General features: G+C 44.3%; 2 protein-coding genes across 6 annotated transcripts in view; one reads left to right on the forward strand and one right to left on the reverse strand.

Annotated features, from left to right (window-relative positions):
* Positions 1-8184, forward strand: part of CREBL2 (cAMP responsive element binding protein like 2) — a 60297-nt gene extending 52113 nt beyond the window's left edge. The window contains exons 4-5 of one of the 2 annotated variants that reach the window (XM_060194415.1): positions 6754-6887; positions 7882-8184. In XM_060194415.1, coding sequence (XP_060050398.1) covers positions 6754-6863 — 110 coding nt within the window. In that variant the 3' untranslated portion in view covers positions 6864-6887; positions 7882-8184. The remainder of the gene's footprint in view (positions 1-6753; positions 6888-7881) is intronic. The other variant, XM_060194416.1, reaches the window with a different exon arrangement.
* GPR19 (G protein-coupled receptor 19) overlaps positions 1-20751 on the reverse strand; it is a 42680-nt gene that overhangs the window by 4916 nt on the left and 17013 nt on the right. For 2 of the 4 annotated variants that reach the window (XM_060194409.1, XM_060194408.1), the window contains exon 3: positions 10497-10651. The exons of the other annotated variants lie outside the window; for them this stretch is intronic. The gene's annotated coding sequence lies outside the window, so the exon portion shown is untranslated. The remainder of the gene's footprint in view (positions 1-10496; positions 10652-20751) is intronic. 4 annotated transcript variants of the gene reach the window in all.

The following is a 20751-nucleotide window of genomic DNA, read 5'->3' on the forward strand; positions in this document are numbered from 1 at the left end:
GGGGCGATGTTGCTAAGAACTGGCAGCCATGGAACCGGGTTGGAATGGATGGTTCCAGAAATTATCCTCATGGAGGAATATAATTTGGAATCGACCAAGTGGACATGGGGGCTACGGAACCATACTGGGGCACAGTATTCTGCAGTGGAATAGCATAATGCCAGAGATGATGATCGTAGTGCGGAAGCGCTCGCGCCCCATGAGGGGCTGGCCAGTCTTGCAATGATGTTATTCCTCGCACCCACCTTTGCTGCAGTTTTTATGAGATGTTCGTGAAATGACAGGGTGCGATCGAGAGTAACGCCAAGATAGACTGGCTGGGCTTCATGCCAGATTCTCGTATCGCCAAGCTGCACATTAAGCTCACGCAAGGCCGAGGCATGGTGTAGATGGAAAACAGTTGATACCGTTTTTGCAGTGCTAGGGATTGGTCACCATTTTTTACAGTAATCAGATATCAGAGACATGTCTTTCGTGTTTCCTCGAGGATGTCAAACTTGGATGCCTGAGTTGCACAGCAGATGTCATCGGCGTAGATGAACTTCCTTGATGAAGTTTCTGGAAGGTCATTGATGTAAATATTAAATAGTGTAGGAGCCAGAACAGAGCCCTGGTGGAGGCCACTTGAGACAAGTCTCCATCTGCTAGACTTGTCACCCAGATGCACCCGGGATCTTCTGTTTTGGAGAAGAAATGATATAGTGTTGGCCACCCATGGAGGCAGGCATCTTGAGATCTTGACTAGGAGACCACGGTGCCAGACCGTGTCATAGGCTGCTGTGAGATCAACAAAGACAGCACCCGTCTTTAAATTCTTCTGGAATCCATTTTCAATGTAAGTTGAGAGGGCCAGGACTTGTTCGCAGGTAGATCTTCCTGGGCGGAAACCAGCTTGGGCGGGTGATAGGAATTTCTCTGTAAGAGGAGAAATTCGTGACAGAAGCAGCCTCTCAAGGAGTTTGTAACACACGGAGAGGAGAGAAATTGGTCTATAGCTGGTGGCCAGTGTTGGGTCTTTCTTTGGTTTCAAAACTGCTATTATCTTCGCACGATGCCAAATTTTGGGCATAGATTCGGATTCCAAGATGTGGGACAGGAATGTAGTGAGCCACTTCTTTGCCGCGGGGCCCAAGTTAAGAATGAGTTCTGGGGTGATGTTATCATAGCCAGCAGCCGTTCCTGGTTTAACCCTCTTCAAAGCATCTTCCAGTTCAGACAGTGTAAAGGGAGAGAGTTTTGGAGATGGACAAGATAAACGGAAGTGGGATAACCACTCATGGGAAGTTTCTCTTTTCCAGGCTGGGTCGATCTTAGCACAAAAACCCCATAGCTGTTTCTCAGAGTTTTTTAAACTCCCTCAATATAAAAGAATGATATAAAGTTTAGCCTTTATTATAACATTTCTTTTATTTATTTATTTTGGTGCTACTTGGGGGAAAATGAATTGTACTTCTTAATAGGTAAATAGACCATAAAGGTGTGGGCCATTCAATTCAAATCAATGGGACATTGATCAATTTGATGATGAGTTTTAATTTGATCTAAATCTATTGATCAGGGAGAGAAATCAAAGCAATCAACTCCACAAAAACCAGAGAAAGCCCTTCTGGCCAGTGGAACAGGAGCGAGGAGTCCAGTCACAGCTCTAGTGGGGTTCTTCCTGGGGGTATCTGGGGGTGGTGGTTAAAGACTTTTGGCTTTGTTTTGGCTGAGGCTTTGTTACTGCACAGTTCTACGACTCCTAGCAGACTCTTTGTATTTTCTTTACTTTTTTTTTTTTTTGCCACTCAGGTTATTGCTGAGACTTTATATCTCAACTCCACTGTTTCTGGTGGCCATTATTTTCTTCTTTTTGATAGAGGGTGAGAGACAGAGTGAAGGAGAGACACTACAACACTGCCCCATCATTTGTGAAGCTCTCCCCCATCCCCACTTCCCACAGGCACTCCCATGTCACCACATGGGAACCAGGGGTTCCCAGTGCAAGACAAGCTATCCTTCTTTATTTCCATTCATATGAGAGAGAGAGAGAGATCAGAGCACTGCAGTATTGTCTACGATAATATACTTGTATTTTTTTTTTCAGAGCATCATTCCATTAGATGAATGCCAGGGATCAAATTCAGAATCTTTTGTGTGCAAGTCCTATATTCTAACACTGAGCCACCCTCAAAGCTGCTATGATATTCTCCTGTTTGAGGTTTTTATTTGTTTGTTTGTTTGTTTGGGAGGTTGGAGTGGGGTGGGTGGCAGCATAGCTTTACACATACAGAATTCCAAAACACCTGGCAGACACTTTTTCCTTTCAATTTACAGATAAAATAGGAGAGAGACAAAGAAGAAAGACAATATAAGACTGCTCCACCAGTCATGGTACTTCTGCTACATGGTGCTGGGTACCATGCTGGGGACCAGGGTCCTCAACCTTGGTAAAACTTGTGCCCTATCAAATGAGTGATCTTCTAGGGCTCTGTCTTTCCTGTTTTTATTTAATTATTTATTTATTGCCTCCAGGGCTTGGTGCCTGCACCACGAATCCACTGCTCCTGGAGGCTAATTTTTTCCCTTTTGTTGTCCTTGTTGTTTTATCATTGTTGTGGTTATTATTGTTGTTATTAATGTTGTTGTTATTGGATAGGACTGAGAGAAATGGAGAGAGGAGGGGAGGAAAGAGAGGGGGAGAGAAAGATAGACACCTGCAGACCTGCTTCACCGCTTGTGAAGTGACTTCCCTGCAGGTGGGGAGCCAGGGGCTGGAACCAGGATCCTTCCACTGGTCCTTGCGCTTCACGCCATGTGTGCTTAACCCGCTGCACTACCACCAGACCCCCCTTTCCTGTTTTTATATGAAGCTGGGGATCAAGCCTAGGTCTCAGGGATGCAAGTCCTGTGTTCTACCACTGAGCCACCTACCCAGGCCCCAAATGACTCAACCTGGGACTTCAGAGCCTCAGGCATGTGAGTATTTTTGTATAGCCATTGCACTATCTCCCCAACCCATGAAATTCTTTTTGCATCACCACTAGTCTATCTCCCCAGCTCAATGTGTCAGATATTTCATACCTACCCTTTCCACCTTTCCAGGTTGGTAATACAATTTGGTCCTGATTTTTTTTTTTTTTTTTTTTGCCTCCAGAGTTATTGATGGAGCCTAGTGCCTGCACCATGAATCCACTGCTCCTAGAAGACATTTTTTCCCATTTTGTCGCCTTTGTTGTTTATCATCGTTGTGGTTACTGATGTCATTGTTGTTGGACAGGACAGAGAGAAATGGAGAGAGGAGGGGAAGACAGAGAGGGGGAGAGAAAGATAGACACATGCAGACCTGCCTCACCGCCTGCAAAGTGACCCCCTGCAGGTGGGGAACCAGGGGCTCGAAGCGGGATCTTTACGCCGGTCTTTGTGTTTTGCACTGAGTGTGCTTAACCCGCTGTACTACCACTCACCCCCCTTGGCCCTGTTTTATAAGCGGAAGACAGAAGATGTCTTCTCCATCCCCAGTCATATAGTTGTTAATTATCATCCCAAAATGGCCACATTCTAAAGCCCATGGTACCCTGGGGCTCCCAGCTTGTGAGTGTGGTGTGTGAGGGTGACTGAGAAGGAGCAGGACATAGCACACACCTTGTTGTGTATGAGGCCCTGAGCCTGAGGCCCTGGATGGTGGAGCAGTGCAGTGGTGTCTCTCCTCTCTCCCTCCCCTCACTCACCCTCTATTTTCCAAGCTGAGCCAGGAAGCATGCTCAGTAGTTTTGCACATGCAAAGGTCTTAGGTTTATTTCCCACTGTGGTATCAAAACCAGAAGACAAAGTAATTGTGCCTACATAGATCTTTCTTGATTTCTCAAACATAGGAATATAAAGCTTGCACATGCATGCACATGTGCGCGCGCGCGCGCGCACACACACACACACACACACACACAGCTTTGTGCCTACCCACAACTACATCTGTTCAATCTGCTAGCTAGGAAATCTGACACAGGAAACATTGGGTGTGTGTGTGTAGGGTGGGGAGGATCACTCCCACCATACACTGCACAGAGGCTCAGCATCTGAGGGACAGTAGGTAGACATGCTGGAGATACAGACTTTCTTTTGAAGAAAGAGTATGAGAGTGTGGGAAATTCCATGTAACAGGTGATTAGCTGTGGCCTTTTCAATGTGGATGAAAGTGGAACTCTAGGTTCATTCAGTTCGAATTAAGGTGAGGATAAATTTGGTCAATGACATCATCCCAAGTAGGAAATGGACTTTGAAAATGTTATTACACTTGGTTGAGTGCACATGTTGCAATGCACAAGAACCTGGGTTCAAGCCCCCACTCCCCACCTACAGGGGGAAAGCTTTGTGAGTGGTGAAGTGTTGCAGGTGTCTTTCTCTCTGTCCCTCTATATCTCCCCCTAACCTCTCAATTTTTGGCTGGCTCTATCCAACATATAAAGATCTTTTAAAAAAATTTTTTTAATGTTATTGCTGAGAGGTGCTGCAGTGCCTTTCCTTCTCTGTCTCTTTCTGATATATGGCTGGGCAGTAACACACCTAGTTGAACATACATGTTACCATGCGCAAAGACCCAGGTTTAAGCTTCCACTCACCAACTGCAGGGGGGAAGCTTTGCGAGTGGTGAAGCAGTATCTATCTTCCCTCTACCCCTCCCCTCTCAATTTCTCTGTCCTCGCAAATAAAATAGGAAAAAAAAAAAAAAAAAAGGATGCTGGAAGCTGTGGATTCATAGTCAGGCACTGAGCCCCAGCAATAACCCTGGTGGCAATAAAACTTTTTAGAAAGTAAAAAAATGAGTAAAAATAAAAGCCCACCAGAGGGGTAGAACCAGAACACAGCTCATTGGGTAAAGCACACACCTTGCCATGGATGGATCCCTGAGTGCAATTTCCAGCACCACATGGGACCACACTGTAGATAGTAAGGACTCCGTGGATAGTGGAGTGGTGCTTTAGTGTCTCTGTCTGTCTCTCCCTCCTCTGCCCACCAAAGGATACTGAATTAAATGTGATAATAATAATGTGTGTTTATTTAAGAGTGACTCATATAGCCCAATGTCCACGACTGCATTGTTTACAATAGCCAAGAAATGGAAGCAGCCTAAATGCCCATTGACAGGTGACTGGATAAAGAATCTGTAAGACACAGATTTAATTAAATACTGCTCTTCAATTTAAAAAGATGATAGTGTGTCCTCTGGGGCAAAATGAATGGAACCAGAGGTGATCATGCTATGCTTAGTGAAGGAAGGAAGTGAAGGATGGTTTTGCTCATATGTGGAATGTAGATCATTGAAATGTACCAAAAACAGCAGCCTAACAGAAAGTCTCTAAAGAGGTTGTCACTGAGAGGTAGGGGGAACAGAACTTTGGTGGTGGGTGTGGTGTGGAACTATATACTCTATAATCTTATTTTAAAAAAACATAAAGGTTGGGGACTGGGTGGTGGCACACCCAATTAAGCAAACACATTACTGTGCTCAAGGGCTTGGGTTTCAGCCCCTGATCCCTGCCTGCAGAGAGGGAAACTTCATGTGTGGTGAAGCAAGTCTACAGGTGTCTCTTCCTCTCTCCCTCCCTCCCCTTTCAATCTCTCAATTTCTGTCTGTCCTATTAAAAAAAAAAGTGGATTAAATGCACATGGCACAAAGCACAAGGACCAGCTCAGAGATCCTGGTTTGAGCCCCTAGCTCCCCACCTGCAGGGGGTCACTAGTGTGGTGAAGCAGGTCTACAGGTGTTTATCTTTCTCTCCTCCTCTCTGTCTTCCCCTCCTCTCTCAATTTCTCTTTGTCCTATCCAACAACAACAGCTATGACAACAATAACAATAACAACTATAACAAGCACAACAACAAGGGCATAAAAAAATAGGGAAAATGGCCTCCAGGAGCAGTGGATTTGTGGCACAGGTACTGAGGTCTCAGTGAAAACCCTGGTGGCAATAAATGAATGAATGAACAGGTGAATAAATATAAATAAAATAAGGGATGGGAAAGGCCAGGTGGTGGTGCACCTGATTAATTTAAGTGCACGTGACCACATGCAAGGACCCAGCTTCAAGCCCCCCAGTCCCCACCTGCAGTGCTGCAGGTATCTCTCCTTCCCTCTCTCTCTCTCTCTTTCTCTCTCTCTCTCTCTCTCTTTCTATCCCCATATAATAAATGTTATAAAAGAAGAGTCGGGGCAGAGCACTGCTCTGGCATTTACAACACCAGGAACTTACACAGGCAAGGAATGTGGGGCTTCCTAGGCTTCCAGTGGGGCTTCTGTTCCCAAGCTCTCTCAGAGGGTGAGGAGAATGAGTGAGGGGACGTGAAGAATAACACCTTATCTACAAACCCAGCCCTTCCACTCCTAATTACTGAATCAAAAGCAACAATAACAGGATCTGCTATCTTTGTGTATATCATTAGGAGCAGAGTTCCTGTGGTTGTTGTTGTTAGTTTTAATTCAAGTCCTAAACCAGTTTTCAAGAGATTGTCTTGAGCGTTCGAAGCTACCTGCTATGATCTGGGAAGGATAATCTGGCTGAAATATGGTGAGGGTGTGTATGATACAGCAAATCCTAACAAAGGGATTCTTCAAAGTTAACCCAATTGCCAAACAATGTGATTATTGCAATAACTATCTGTTGTCTTCTTAAACCCTAAGACAACAGGAATCTCCCGCTTCATCTACAAAGCCTATGTTTCTCCCAATCCTGGAATCTCTGGGGTGGGGCTCACTTCCCTGCATGCTTCTCTCAAGTCAGGCCAAATGATATTGCATCTGCTGATTCCAACCTAATCAATGGCAACAAGTACCATCTCAGCATGCTTCACCTCAGACTGTGTACAGAGACATCAGGCATGGATTAACAACCCTTCACCCTCATCACTCAGGTGAGACCTTTCCTTTCATGGTAGTCTCTAATTCCATTCCAGGAGGCTCACTTCCGAACAAGGTCCCAAAACTTAGATATAGGCCAGGTCCCATAAGATAGAGCATATGTTCACATATATCTATAAATTAGGGCAAAATATATACCTGAAAGCAAAAATACACAATAGTCGTTAATAAGTCAGTATCAAGTTCATAATGAAATAGTTTCCACTTAGACTTAGATACCCTCCTTACCCACTTCCTATTACAGTTCTCTCACTCACTCCAAAGCTAACCTTAGCAAATCAAGGACTGCAAAAGCTGAATAAGGACAAGAGACTGGCATACTTTAACGATGACTCTTTAGTCACTATCAGGCCATTCCACTAGCTGGGGCCCTAATCGGGGAGTCCTGAGTCTCCCGAACAGACCTGATGGTCCTAAACCTCAAACAAATCCCTATCCTCATTGTTACTGGTCATCTCTATCAGGAACAACAAAATAGACCCCTTTGGGAGGATAGACAACATACTCTATGATACACCTGAGGAAGAGGGATCGATACTGGGGCAGCATGGAATGTTCCTACTCATGACCACAGAATGTAAACTCAGATCTAGGGGGATGTAGAGGTCACACAGGCTCCTAAGCTAATTATGGGCCCCAGATCACATCAAATCGATGGGGTTTACAGTCAACAATATGTATACTCCTTTCCCATATTAGGGAGCTACTCTCTTCCCTGATCCAGCTTTCTGGTCCTTTTCCCAGCCATGACATCATCTCCCCAGACAATAATTAGGATTCACTTGCATATCAGATTTCAGGCTCAGGCAAAAAAAAAAGCAAAAACACTAGTATAGCTACAGGCCCTTTGAAATATAACTAAAATATGCCTACTAGCTATTTACAAAATGGAGGGCCTGCCCCAACGCTTCACCCGCACTAGTCTAGCCTTTAGGTCCATAATTGTCCAACAGTTTGTTTGGCTTTGTATATTAACTCTCTTTTCAGCCACCAGGTTCCAGATGCTAGCAGGATGTGACCAGACTTCCCCGGACAGACAACCCCACCAATGTGCCTTGGAGCTCTGCTTCCCCAGAGCCCTTCCCCACTAGGGAAAGAGAGAGACAGGCTGGAAGTATGATCGACCTGTCAATGCCCATGTTCAGCAGGGAAGCTATTACAGAAGCCAGACCTTCAACCTCCTACATCCCACAGTGATCTTGGGTCCATACTCCCAGAGGGTTAAGGAGTAGGAAAGCTATCAGAGGAGGGGTTGGTATATGGAGGTCTGGTGGTGGGAATTGTGCGAAGCTGTACCCCTCTTATCCTACAGTTTTGTCAATGTTTCCTTTTTATAAATAAAAAATTAAAAAAAAAAAGAATGAGAAAATTCGGGAGTCGGGCAGTAGCGCAGTGGTTAAGCGCAGGTGGCGTAAAGCACAAGGACCAGCATAAGGATCCCAGTTCAAGCCCACGGCTCCTCACCTGCAGGAGAGTCACTTCACAAGCGGTGAAGCAGGTCTGCAGGTGTCTATCTTTCTCTCCCCTTCTCTGTCTTCCCCTCCTCTCTCCATTTCTCTCTGTCCTATCCAACAATGATGACATCAATAACAACAACAATAACTACAACAATAAAACAACAAAGGCAACAAAAAGGGAAAATGAGTAAATAAATATTTTTAAAAATTAAAAAAAAAGAAAAAGAATGAGAAAATTCACAGCCCAGGGGGAGTGGCACAGTGGCTTCAGCACTGGACTCTGAGGTCCTGAGTTCAATCTCCAGCAAGCACTGCATGTGCCAGAGTGGGGTTCTTATTCTCATTCTCTCTCTCTCTCTCTCTCTATCTCTCCCTCTCTCTCTCCTTTTCTTGGTAAATAAATGAATAAATAATTTTTAAAACAAGATGATTTATCTTATATTATCAAAAGCCAGAGGAAAACTGCACAGGCCAGAGAGAAGAAACCCTTACAGTTCAGAAATTTCCAGAAGCTTAAAAAAATATATTTCTTCCTTTTCCTTTAAAAATCTAAAATAACCCCAGCACCACAAGCTAGAGTTAAGCAGCACTCTGGTCTGTTCTCCCCTCTACCCCTCCTTCTCTGTGTATCTCATTAAAAACAAATAAGTTAAAAAAAAAAAAGTATATAAAACAAAAACAATTTGTGAAGACAGATATATTCCCTTAGCCTAAAGCATATTATTACTTTAAAGCAACAAATCTAGTTAGTATGATATTACAGTTTGTGTAAATAATTTAAACATTCTTAATCTATTGATTTGATTCTGAAAACCAGTTAAGTGCTTTCATGATGAAGGTAGTTTTGTTATTAGGTTCTGAAGATGGAAGGATGTTTCAGAGGTTTGGTTTAAAAAAAAACAAAACATGATGTAATTTGAAAAAAAAAGATTTTTTTTTTTCCTTTTAGACATCATTTGATCACCATAGTAACACCATGTTTTACTACCAGATATCTATACAGCACCAGGGGAGGGGAGGAAGAGCTCATTATTTACTGGGTTATTTGGGGGGACAAAATGTGAGTACTGAGCTAAATCAAGACGACGTGTAGGTTTCACCAGAGGTTTGTTTTATCCGGGCAAGCTGACTCAGTCTTCTAACGGCATCAGCTAAACAAAACTGGTCCCCACAACTACTGACATCATTTGAAATAATTTGAGCAGAGAAGCAATACAATTCAGGTGTTAAGATAGATTGTGGACATCTGAGGACCAAAGCCACTACTAATATACTATTTGCCTGCTGTGTGACCTCGGGAAAGTTCTCTAACTCTGTGCCTTAGTTTCTTCATCTCTAAAATGTGGGTAACAACAACAACAATAACTCAGGAGGTTAGTTCAAGAATGAAATCCCTGGTCATTTAGAAGTCTGCCTTGCACACTGTTGAGGGTATATGTTTAAACACAGACAAAATAAAAAATGTAATCTGCTAGCTCTAGTCTTTGTGTTGGCTAGAAGATACCAAGATGTATGTGCATGGCCGCTTATGTTAGCCTATAACTTTGGTTGATGCCTTTGAGAACTTCCTAATGTGGGGAGGGGGGCACTTCTTGGTGGCTAATCTATACCATTTGGAATTTGGTGGCCCTGACTGGCCTAAGACAGAGCAGAAAACAATCACAGCTCTCCTGGCAGAAGGAAGACGACTGCACAGCACAAAGCACAAAGCAATAGCAGCCGGCCCACAGCCCCTGGCAGTTGCCCGAAGGAACACAGGGCTCACAGCAAGCTGCTTCAGAGGGACAAAAGGGAGTTTTATTGCAGAGGCAGGGGAATCTAGTTGTTGGTACCATGAATATCTTCTCCCTCTTTCCAGGATGCTAAAGGGGAAAAAAATAAATGCTTCTCATCAATAAGTGCTTTGTCTTCTGGACTACCGCTCTACACATTTCTCCCTGGATTTTCTTTCAATCAGCACTTACTCTGGTGAATTATTCCTTTTTACAAAACTACCGAGGCATCTTTTTGGACCTGTAACCAATTGAAATCCCCTCAGCAGCCTCTAAGCCAGGGCAAAGATCTCCCAATTGCCTGGAAAACAGAAGGCATTATTGTTCCCTGAGCCAAATTCTGGCCGTGCTTTGAGGGATCTCTAACACATACCTTCATCGAGACTTGTTTCGGGGTTGGTCTCCTTGGGTCTTCTCGGTCAGGAAGAGTCCTGGCATGGGAGTTTGGAGCCTGCCATAAACCACCAGCAGAGCCAGGGGATGCATTCATAGCTGTCTTCTGCTTCCCTCTGGCTCACAGCTGGCTTTCTGGTAAGAAGACAAGATGACGCTGTGCAGGGTTGACTGTTAAACCATCTTCCCGCCCCCAGCCCCACTCTCTGGGAGCCCCTCCCTTCTTTCCAAGGCTCTGGAATGTGTCACATGGGAAATGGATCATGTGGCTCCAGGGGAGAATGTGGCTACCTTCTCTCCCTTCCCCCACTTTTCCTTTCAGGAGCAAGGCAGACCCAAATCTCTGACCTGATTGGCTCTGACCAAAAATCTCCATATGAAAAGGGGACGGTTCATATCTCCAGACCTCTGGCTTTCGCTGTGCTCTTTCCTTTTCTTTCTTTTCTGGATTTTCTTTTTCATTTTACATTTTATTCCTGGGCATGCCAAGTCGTTTAGTAGCTCCCAACCAGGCTCTCTTTCATCCTAGCCCCTCACTATCTTTCTTCTTCTCAGCACCTTCCCATGGCAAGGGGTCCCCTAACCTCCCTCGAGTCTCTGTGGCACATCCCGGGATCAGCACATCCCGTGTTCAGCACCAAGGCCAGCACCACACCCTCTTCAATGCTTATTAAAGACCAGCTGCCCATTTCGTGCTCAGGTAAACAAAACTATGTTTTCAAATATTGACTTATGTAAGTATATGTCAGGGAATGTATTTAGGACTCAGATTCCCCTATAATCAACCTACTGTCATGTTACAAATACAATTTACATTTGTCATTAAACCTCAGAAACCATCCCATGGCTATCTCCCTTCCCCATCCAACCATCCCCCCTTTAATATAGATAGATAGATGTGGGGGGATGGATTCTCAATATATAGCTCACTCTATAACCATGTGTCTATCCTCGTGAACAAAACCACAGAGACAGCATCCGGAGTGTGTGGAGGAGAGGTCTTTAGCTCCACCCCTAGGCATCAGGCAGGGCAAGTAAGAGCTCTCAGTGCTGGGTTGATCCAGCTTTGCTGACGTCCCAGTTGCCATGGTGCTAGGTAACTGCTGAAGGAGGATGATTTCTCTCAGAACTGGTCACCATGGGATCCTGCTGACTAAAGAATGGAAGAGGGGAAAGGGCTGAATTGCAGGGGACAGTGTTCCATTAGCATTTCCAGAGCTTATTTTACCCAACGGGCCCCTTCCTCACAGAATTGCTTCTGACCCTAAGTCCCCCAAAGGATTCTAGGAATCAGTATGGACAGAGCAAAGAGAACACCCTCCATCCTCCACTGCCTCTTCCCTTGGAAACTTATTTAGGTGCAACGGAATGAAAAGGCCAGCTCTCTGTCTAGCATGAGCCTGGAATAGTGGGAAGTCTCCCCTGAGTTTGAGGCTTCTGACTTTTGTAAAGTCATTCATCTAAGTCCTGACTTCTGACACTAGGAACAATTTGTAAAAGATTTATAATTTTACAGGAAAATAGATGATTTTTTCTCTTTTTGTTTTTCTTTATTGAGGGATTGATGGTTTACAGTCAACAGTAAAATACAGTAGTTTGAACATATGTAACATTTCTCAGTTTTCCACAAAGCACTCTAACTCCCCACCTAGGTCCTCATCTGCCATTATGTTCCAGGACTTAAATATCCCCACCCCCGCCCCAGAGTCATTTTATGTTGGTGCAATACAACATGTTTTTTGTTTTGTTTATGTGATGCTAAGGATCAAACCCAGAGATTCTTACAAGGCAATAGTTTGCTCTTGCATATCTCCAGTATATATATATAATGCATTGATAAATTATCTTAAATAAAAATAAGTTTGATTAAAGTTAATCCCTCAAATAGCATTTGAACTGCCTGAAGTCAGGAATGTAAACCATTTATCCACTTGTCTCAGAAGGCTGGTATATAAATGTCTGCTTCTAATTCAGAATCCTAGCATGAAAATTCTGAACGAAAGTTTCTGTGTTGGGGAGAGAAATGCTGACTTGCAATGGGCAGAAAGGCAGGCTCTGTAAGGGAAGCAGCAGCATAAGCAGCCAGAAGATAATTTCAGATGGAAGCTCCATCTTGGCACAGTACCCACAGCTTGAGACAAGCTTACTTCTTCTCTTTTAGATAAAATAAAAACATTTTACGAGGCTAACTCTAGTGTTTCTATACAAGACTCACAGGCAATTTCAACTCTGTTCAGTAGATTTGTCACTTCAGAGCGTGTATTTGTCAGGAAAGGTGGATATGTGTTTGAGGAAATACTTAAGAGAAACCAACAAATTGGTGACATAATCAACACTAAGAAGTTAGCCATAATAACAACATAAAGTCTCTGAATAATAACAAAAACAGCTAATATTTAACATATGTCAAGCTGTATGTGGTGTTATTTAATCCTCTTGTCACACTGTATCATTACTAACATTCCTACTTCATAGATAAACAGGAAAACAGGCTCAGAGAGCATGCAAGTGGGCCCACACCATACAGCTAGTTAGTATAGAAGGGAAGATCTGGAACTATCTAACCTCCCTACAGCAGGCACCCTAGTCTACTATTCTCATCATGAATTATAGACCAGATTAAGTAACTTGTTGATTTAATGGTATGTTACAGCCTGTTGATGGGAGAAATCACAAAGATAGCTTGAAATCCTTTGAGACCCCCAAAGACCAGATTATTCCTTCCTTTTAGGATGTCTGCACATTTGTATCATAGCTTAATGACAAAATAAGTATGATTCTACAAGGAACCATAACCCAGATTAAGGATGATTATAAAACCTCTAATTTTTTGGAGGGAGTTAATGCTGTATAGTGCAGTCATTGACTATGCATACAATTTCATTATGTGATAGGCCCCCAAAGTTCTCTTCCTCTCCTCTCTCCCCCTCTCTCCAGAGTTCTTTGCTTTGCTGCAATACACCATGTCCAGTCCATGTTTCACTTTGTGCTCTAAAAAAACCAAAGAGTGAATGAAACCATAGCACTGAAGCTTCCTTCAATGCTGTGGGGGCCAGATTTGAACCTAGGTCATGGGCATGGCAATGAAGCACACTATCCAAATAAGCTATTTCACCACCACCCCCCAAATTAACATTTAAAGATGAATTCATTTAATTTTACGAGTGAAAGAAAAGATTGGAGCATTGTTCAGTTCCGGCATACTCAGTGTCAGGGACTGAACTTGAACCTTTTGGATGCAGACTGTGCTACACAACCCCCAGAGAAATGAATCTATAATCATCGAATATACTCCTGACCACTGGAAAACAGATCAAAAGGCTGTTGTTTGTACATCCAAGCCCATAAAACTCTACAATACTTGTGTAGCTGTGGTGATATTTTGAATATAATTAATGAGATTTTTATCCCCCCCCATCTGAGTAAGCAATTTATCTTAGGAATAGAGACTGTAGCTCAGTTTTAAAAGGAAGTTGGAGGGAGTCGGGTGGTAGCACAGCAGGTAAAGCACAGGTGGAGCAAAGCACAAGGACAGGTGTAAGGATCCCGGTTTGAGCCCCCAGCTCCACACCTGCAAGGGAGTCGTTTCACAAGCGGTGAAGCAGGTCTCAGGTGTCTATCTTTCTCTTCCTCTCTCCATTTCTCTGTCCTATCCAACAACAACGACATCAATAATAACTACAACAATAAAACAGCAAGGGCAGCAAAACGGAAGAAATAAATATTAAAAAAAGAAGAAGAAGAAAGGAAGGAAGCTGGGAAAGGGAGCCAGGTGGTGGCACACCTGGTTGAGTATACATTATAATGTGCAAGGACCCAAGTTCAAGACCCCAGACTCCACCTGCAGGGAGAAAGCATCACAAGTAGTAAAGCAGGTCTACAGCTGTTTATTCCCCTCTTTCTCACTCTCTGTCTCTACCTCTCCCTCCCCTGTCCCATCTAATAAAATATAAAGAAAAAAATTAAAAATGAACAGGTGCAGTGGATTCATAGTGCCAGCACTGAGCCCCAGTGATAGCCTAGTGGCAATTAAAACAAATGAGGGGCGGAGCCAAGATGGCGGCTTAGAAACAACACCTGGTATGAGCTCTGCAAGGAAGCTGCTTTCAACCTGGGAATCTCAACCACCAGGTTCCAGATGATACCATGATGCCAGCCTGACTTCCCTGGGCAGATGACCTTACCATGTGTCCTAGAGTCTCACATCCCCCAGATCCCTGCCCCAGTAGAGAAAGAAAGAGACAGGAGTATGGCTCGACTTGCCAACACCCATGTTCAATGGAGAAGCCAGACCTTCCATCTGCTGCACCCCATAATGATCCTGGGTCCATACTCCCAGAAGGATAAAGAATAGGGAAGCTATCAAGGGAGAGGATGGGCTATGGAGTTCTGGAGGTGGGAACTGTGTAGAAATGTACCCCTCTTATCCTGTAGTCTTGTCAATATTTCCATTTTATAAACAAAAATCTTTTTTAAAATGGGGGAGGGGCAAAGTGGTAGCACAGTGGGTTAAGTGCACATGGCGCAAAGCCCAAGGACTGGTATAAGGATCCTGGTTCGAGCTCCCAGTCCCCCATGTGCAGGGGAGTCACTTCACAAGCGGTGAAGCAGGTCTGCAGGTGTCTATCTTTTCCCCTCTCTGTCTTCCCCTCTGTCCTATCCAACAACAATGACAGAAATAACAACAATAATAACAACAAAGGCAACAAAAGGGGAAAAAATAGCCTCTAGGAGCAGTAGATTTGCAGTGCAGGCACCGAGCCCCAGTGATAACCCTGGAGGCAAAAAAAAAGAAGGGGGGGGGGCAGGCAGTATTGCACCTGGTTAAGTGCACGTAGTTCGAAGTGCAAGAACCCACGCGAGGATCATGGTTCAAGCCCTTGGCTCCCCACCTGCAGAGAGATCGCTTCACAAATGGTGAAGCAGGTCTGCAAATGTCTATCTTTCTCTCCCCTTCTCTATTTCCCCCTCCTCTCTCAGTTTTTCTCTGTCCTAGTCAATAAAGTGGAAAAAATGGCCTTCAGGAGCAATGGATTCATAATGCTGGCACTGAGCCCGAGTGATAACCCTGGAGACAAAAAAAAAAAAAGAGAGAAAGATTAAGTTGAAAAAGGAATGGAGAAAAGAGAAGAAACTTTAGGCACAGGTGGCGCAAAGCACAAGGACAGGCTTAAGAATCCCAGTTTGAGCCCCCAGCTCCCCACCTACAAGGGAATCGCTTCACAGGCGGTGAAGTAGGTCTGCAGGTGTCTATCTTTCTCTCCCCCTCTCTTTCTTCCCCTCCTCTCTCCATTTCTCTGTCCTAACTAACAACGATGACATCAATAACAACAGTAACTACAACAACAATTTAAAAAAAAAAAAAAGGGCAACAAAAGGGAAAATAAATATTTTTAAAAAATTTTTTAAAAAAAGAGAGAGAAGAAACTAATACTTAGCTTCCAGGTCAGGGAGATACTCAACAGCAGTAGACAGAATTACATGAGTGAGGGCATAGGTTCAAATCCCATCACCGCATATAATAGAGCTGAGCAGTGCTCTTGATGTATGTCTGTTTCTTTCTCCCTCATAGAAACTGGTTTTTGTTTTTTACCTAGTGGGGGTTGTATTGTTGTGTGGAAAACTGAGAAATGTTATGCATTTAGTACAAACTATGATTATTGTACTATTAATAGTACAAACTATTAGATTTACTGTTGACTATAAAACATTAATCCCCCAATAAAGAAATTTAACAAAAAGAACTGTTTTCTTTTTTTTAAATTCAACTTCTGAAATTCAAAATAGGAGTGTACAGAAAGACAAAAGGATTGAAACCGAGGCTACTATGTTGGAAGTTCTTACAAAATTCCCTTATTTCTTACATTATACATCATCAAGCAAACATGGAAGACCTGGCTCCATGCATTCTGTACTACAGTGCAGATCTTCAGATGGTACATGCAAAGAATGGTCCATGGGGTCCCACAGCATGCAGGTGGCTTTAGATGAACATACTTCCAGACCCTCAACTTCTACCACTATGCTCTGTAAGACTGATCTTCCTCAGAAGGAGTGTCATCAAGAAGTCATGCTGGCTCGTGGCCCCTGCCTCATGGTTTATCTAATATTTTTCAAAGGAGAACAGTGAATCCTTCACCCACCCTTATCTCAAATCCTACAATTGTGCATTGTTTGGATTTAAAAAGCTCCTGGGGATTTAAAAAATAACTGCAAGTATTGAAGGTTCTACTGAGGTATTAGTGAATGGGTATGTAATAATTAGGTAGAAAATCCTTTTTTTTTTTTTACACTAGAGCACTGGTCAGCTCTGATTTACAATGGTTCTGGTCATTAAATGTTGTTAAGATTCGGATGCTCCAGCTGGTCAGGCTAGCTTCACGGGTGGGTAACAGAGACGACCAGAGACATACGGCTGGGCAGGGAAGCTGTGTTTCTTTATTCAAGAACAACAATTCATAAACTAAACCAAACTAATCACCAAACAGAACTCTGCTGCCTCTTTCCCCCCGCGGCGGCACCAAGCCCTCTCTAACTCTGTCACTCTCTGGAACTCTGGAACCCTCTCCGGGTTCCTTGGGGTGGGGCCAAGCGGGCCCACGAAATTAGCAGGACTGATCCAATTTTCTTGGGGGGGGAGAGCTAGAACAACCCAATGTAAAGCATACAACAATTCCCCCTTTTCTTTTTAACTAAATGACTACAGTATCAAGGGTGTGGGGTGAACAGAAACATATATCATACAGGCATTTTTTAAAAAAGAAACTGGCACAAACATGGAGAAACATGTAAGCAAGTAACAAGAACCAGTGTGCTGCCAAGGGAAGGCCAGAGGGGGCCTTTTTTGCCTCTGTGGGCAAAACTTTATCAGCTTAAAAAAAAACATTTCTTGCCTCTGGGGGGCGTACTTGTCTCGACTGACATCTGCATGGGAAATGGCGTAGAGTCCCAAAGGCAGCTGGCTGCAATTTACTTACTATGAAACAAAACTTGTCAGCATAACCACAGCACAATCTAAAATTACTAATAGAGAAGGAATTTGAGACTTTTACATATCAACAACATCTTTTTAACCTTTTGTTACACCCATTCAAGATGGAGACACACCCTAGGTGTGCGCAGGAAAGGAAACCTCAGGCATGAGAATAATTAGCATAGCCATTGTGCGAGCTACCATTTGTAATAGAGAAGGTAATGGAGAGTTTTACATATCAACAAGTCTACTTAACCTTTTGTTTAGACCAACTTAGTTAAAATATATTGATTGTTAACTAATTTTTACCTCAGACTTTAAATGTAAGTTAATTTTATCTTTATGAGAATTACGTTAAAAATCTTTTTCATTTAACTTTCACTAGTAAGAATTTAGCCTTAAAGTTACTGTTTACCAAACTTTAAACATACACATAAACATGGTCATTAATACACAAGGAGAGAAACCTTTGTTACGAAGACATGTCATTTAAAACACGAATTTAGATCTGTACTGTCTTAGTTGTTGGGGGGGGTGCGTTGTCCAGTGGTGGTCTCTTGGGCAGCTTCACTTCTAGGAATTGCAGGTTGCGATCTCTGTACAAATCTCTGCATACTCCAGCTTGTCTGCCTTCAGACTGGACTGGTGGCTGGAGATCTTGTGTGCCCAGTTTCGGCAGGGAGCCCGGGGGTCCAGGATCGTTCCAGAATTCATAGCAAGAGGGCAGGCAGGCCAGTCTTGTAGAAGGCGTGGGCCTAGGTGCGCAGGGGTGGCGGCCATGATAGGCCACCACGGCCCTGTCCCATGGCCCTGCCATGTCTGCTGCCCTGTTCGCAGTGGCCGAGCAGCATAGAGGGATCACGCGTCCAGTGCCCTGCGCCACACGGTGGAGAGCCGGCTCCTGAGGGCTGGCCTGCGTGCTGGCATTGGGCTCCTGCGTGGTGGCATCGGGCTCCTGCGTGTTGGCATCGGACTCCAGCGTGTTAGCATCGGGCTCCTGTGTGGTGGCATCGGGCTCCTGTGTGCTGGCGTCGGGCTCCTGTGTGCCGGTGTCGGGCTCCTGTGTGCTGGCGTCAGCCTCCTGCGGGCTGCGGGGCTGCGGGGCTGTGGGCGCGGTGCGCGGGGTTGTCTGGGTGCAGCCAGCTGGCTGGCTGTTTAACCAGGTGGAAACAGCAGCTCCGCGCCTCACCTCCCGCCCGCTGGCTATTCCCGCTGGCTGTTCTGAGTTCGCCCGAGCGAGTGGAAACCACAGAGTGGTCCAGAGATAAATGTTCCAGAAACAGCAAAACAGTCTCGTGAAGAAAGAGCAGAGGCCTTTGGAGATCTCTTCACAAGCAGCAGAGAAGGCCATAGTACATAGGTAGCCAAATTGTCTTTACTTATCTGAGAGATGCGCAGGTCAGCCCCACATTGGGCGCCATTTGTTGTTAAGATTCGGATGCTCCAGCTGGCCAGGCTAGCTTCACAGGCGGGTAACAGAGACGACCAGAGAATACGGCTGGGCAGGGAAGCTGTGTTTCTTTATTCAAGAACAACGATTCATAAACTAAACCAAACTAATCACCAAACAGAACTCTGCTGCCTCTTTCCCCCCACGGCGGCACCAAGCCCTCTCTAACTCTGTCACTCTCTGGAACTCTGGAACCCTCTCCGGGTTCCTTGGGGCGGGGCCAAGCGGGCCCGCAAAATTAGCAGGACTGATCCAATTTTCTTGGGGGGGGAGAGCTAGAACAACCCAATGTAAAGCATACAACAATTAAATCTGGGACCTTTAGTGTCTTAGGCATGAAAGTCTTTTTTTTTCTTTTTATAAATTTTTATTTATAAAATGGAAATATTGAGGACAGAGGCATAATATAGCATAATGGTTATGTAAACAAACTCATGCCCGAAGCTCCTAAATCCCAGGTTCAATCCCCCGCACCACCATAAGCCAGAGCTGACTAGTGCTCTGGTTAATATATAAATAAATAAATAAATTGGGAGTCAGGCTGTAGCACAGCGGGTTAAGCACACGTGGTACAAAGTGCAAGGATCAGTCTAAGGATCCTTGTTCGAGCCCCCAGCTCCCGACCTGCAGGGGAGTCACTTCACAGGTGGTAAAGCAGGTCTGCAGTTATCTCTTTCTCTCCCCCTCTCTGTCTTCAACTCCTCTCACCATTTCTCTCTGTCCTATCCAACAATGATGACATCAATAACAACAACAATAACTACAACAACAATAAAAAACAACTAAGGCAACAAAAGGGAAAATAAATTTTAAAAATTAAAAAATCAAAATAGAAATACAGACAAGACTACAGGATAAGAGGGTACAGTTCCACACTGTTCCCACCCCCCCAGAACTCCATATCCAATCCCCTTCCTTGATAGCTTCCCTATTCTTTATCCCTCTGGGAATATGGACCCAAAATCATTGTGGGGTACAGAAGGTGGAAGGTCTGATTTCTGTAATTGCTTCTCTGCCGAACATGGGGGGCAGGAAAGTCTTTTTGCATAACCACTATGCTACATTCCCAGTTCAGCAAATCCTTTGAAAAAGCAAGAACTCCCTGGGTGGTGGTGCTCTGGATTGAGCACATGCATTACCAAGCACAAGGACTCAGGTTCACTTCACTACTGGAGCAGTGAAGCAGGTCTGTAGCTGTCTCTATTTCTCTCTCCCTCTCTCTCTCTCTCCTTCCCCTCTCAATCTCTCTCTCTGTTGTATGAAATAAAAAAATTAAAAATAAATAAACAAATAGTAGGAGTTCTGACCAGAAAGGTGATACAGTGGATAAGCTGTAGGACTCTCAGGCACGAGGTCCTGAGTTTGCTCTCCAGTGTCACATCTGCCAGAGTGATGCTCTGATAACCCCACCCCCTATTCTCTCTTTTGTCACCACTGGGGCTTTCTTGCTCTGGGCTTCTGACCTACCTTTTTCGAACAGAAAGAGAGAGTCAGGGAAGAGAAGAAAACACACAACACTGAAACTCCTCCCCCTCCAGTGCAGTGGGGGCGGTCAGGATCCAACCTTAGTTGCACAGATGACAAAGCAAGTACATTTGCCTCCACGGTGATTGCTGGGGGTTGGTGCTGGCCCTACAAATTCACAGTTCCTGGCAGTCATTTTATTGTATAGGACAGAGAGAAATTGAGAGTGTAAAGGGGAGAGAGGGAGGGAAAAGGACAGAAAGACACCTGCAGACCTGCTTCACCGCTTGTGGAAAAAAATCCCCCTGCAGGTGGTGAGCCAGGGGTTCATAAATTTTAAAGACATTT

Source organism: Erinaceus europaeus, chromosome 7 (genome assembly GCF_950295315.1).
Source record: "Erinaceus europaeus chromosome 7, mEriEur2.1, whole genome shotgun sequence".
Classification (NCBI taxonomy): domain Eukaryota; kingdom Metazoa; phylum Chordata; class Mammalia; order Eulipotyphla; family Erinaceidae; genus Erinaceus; species Erinaceus europaeus.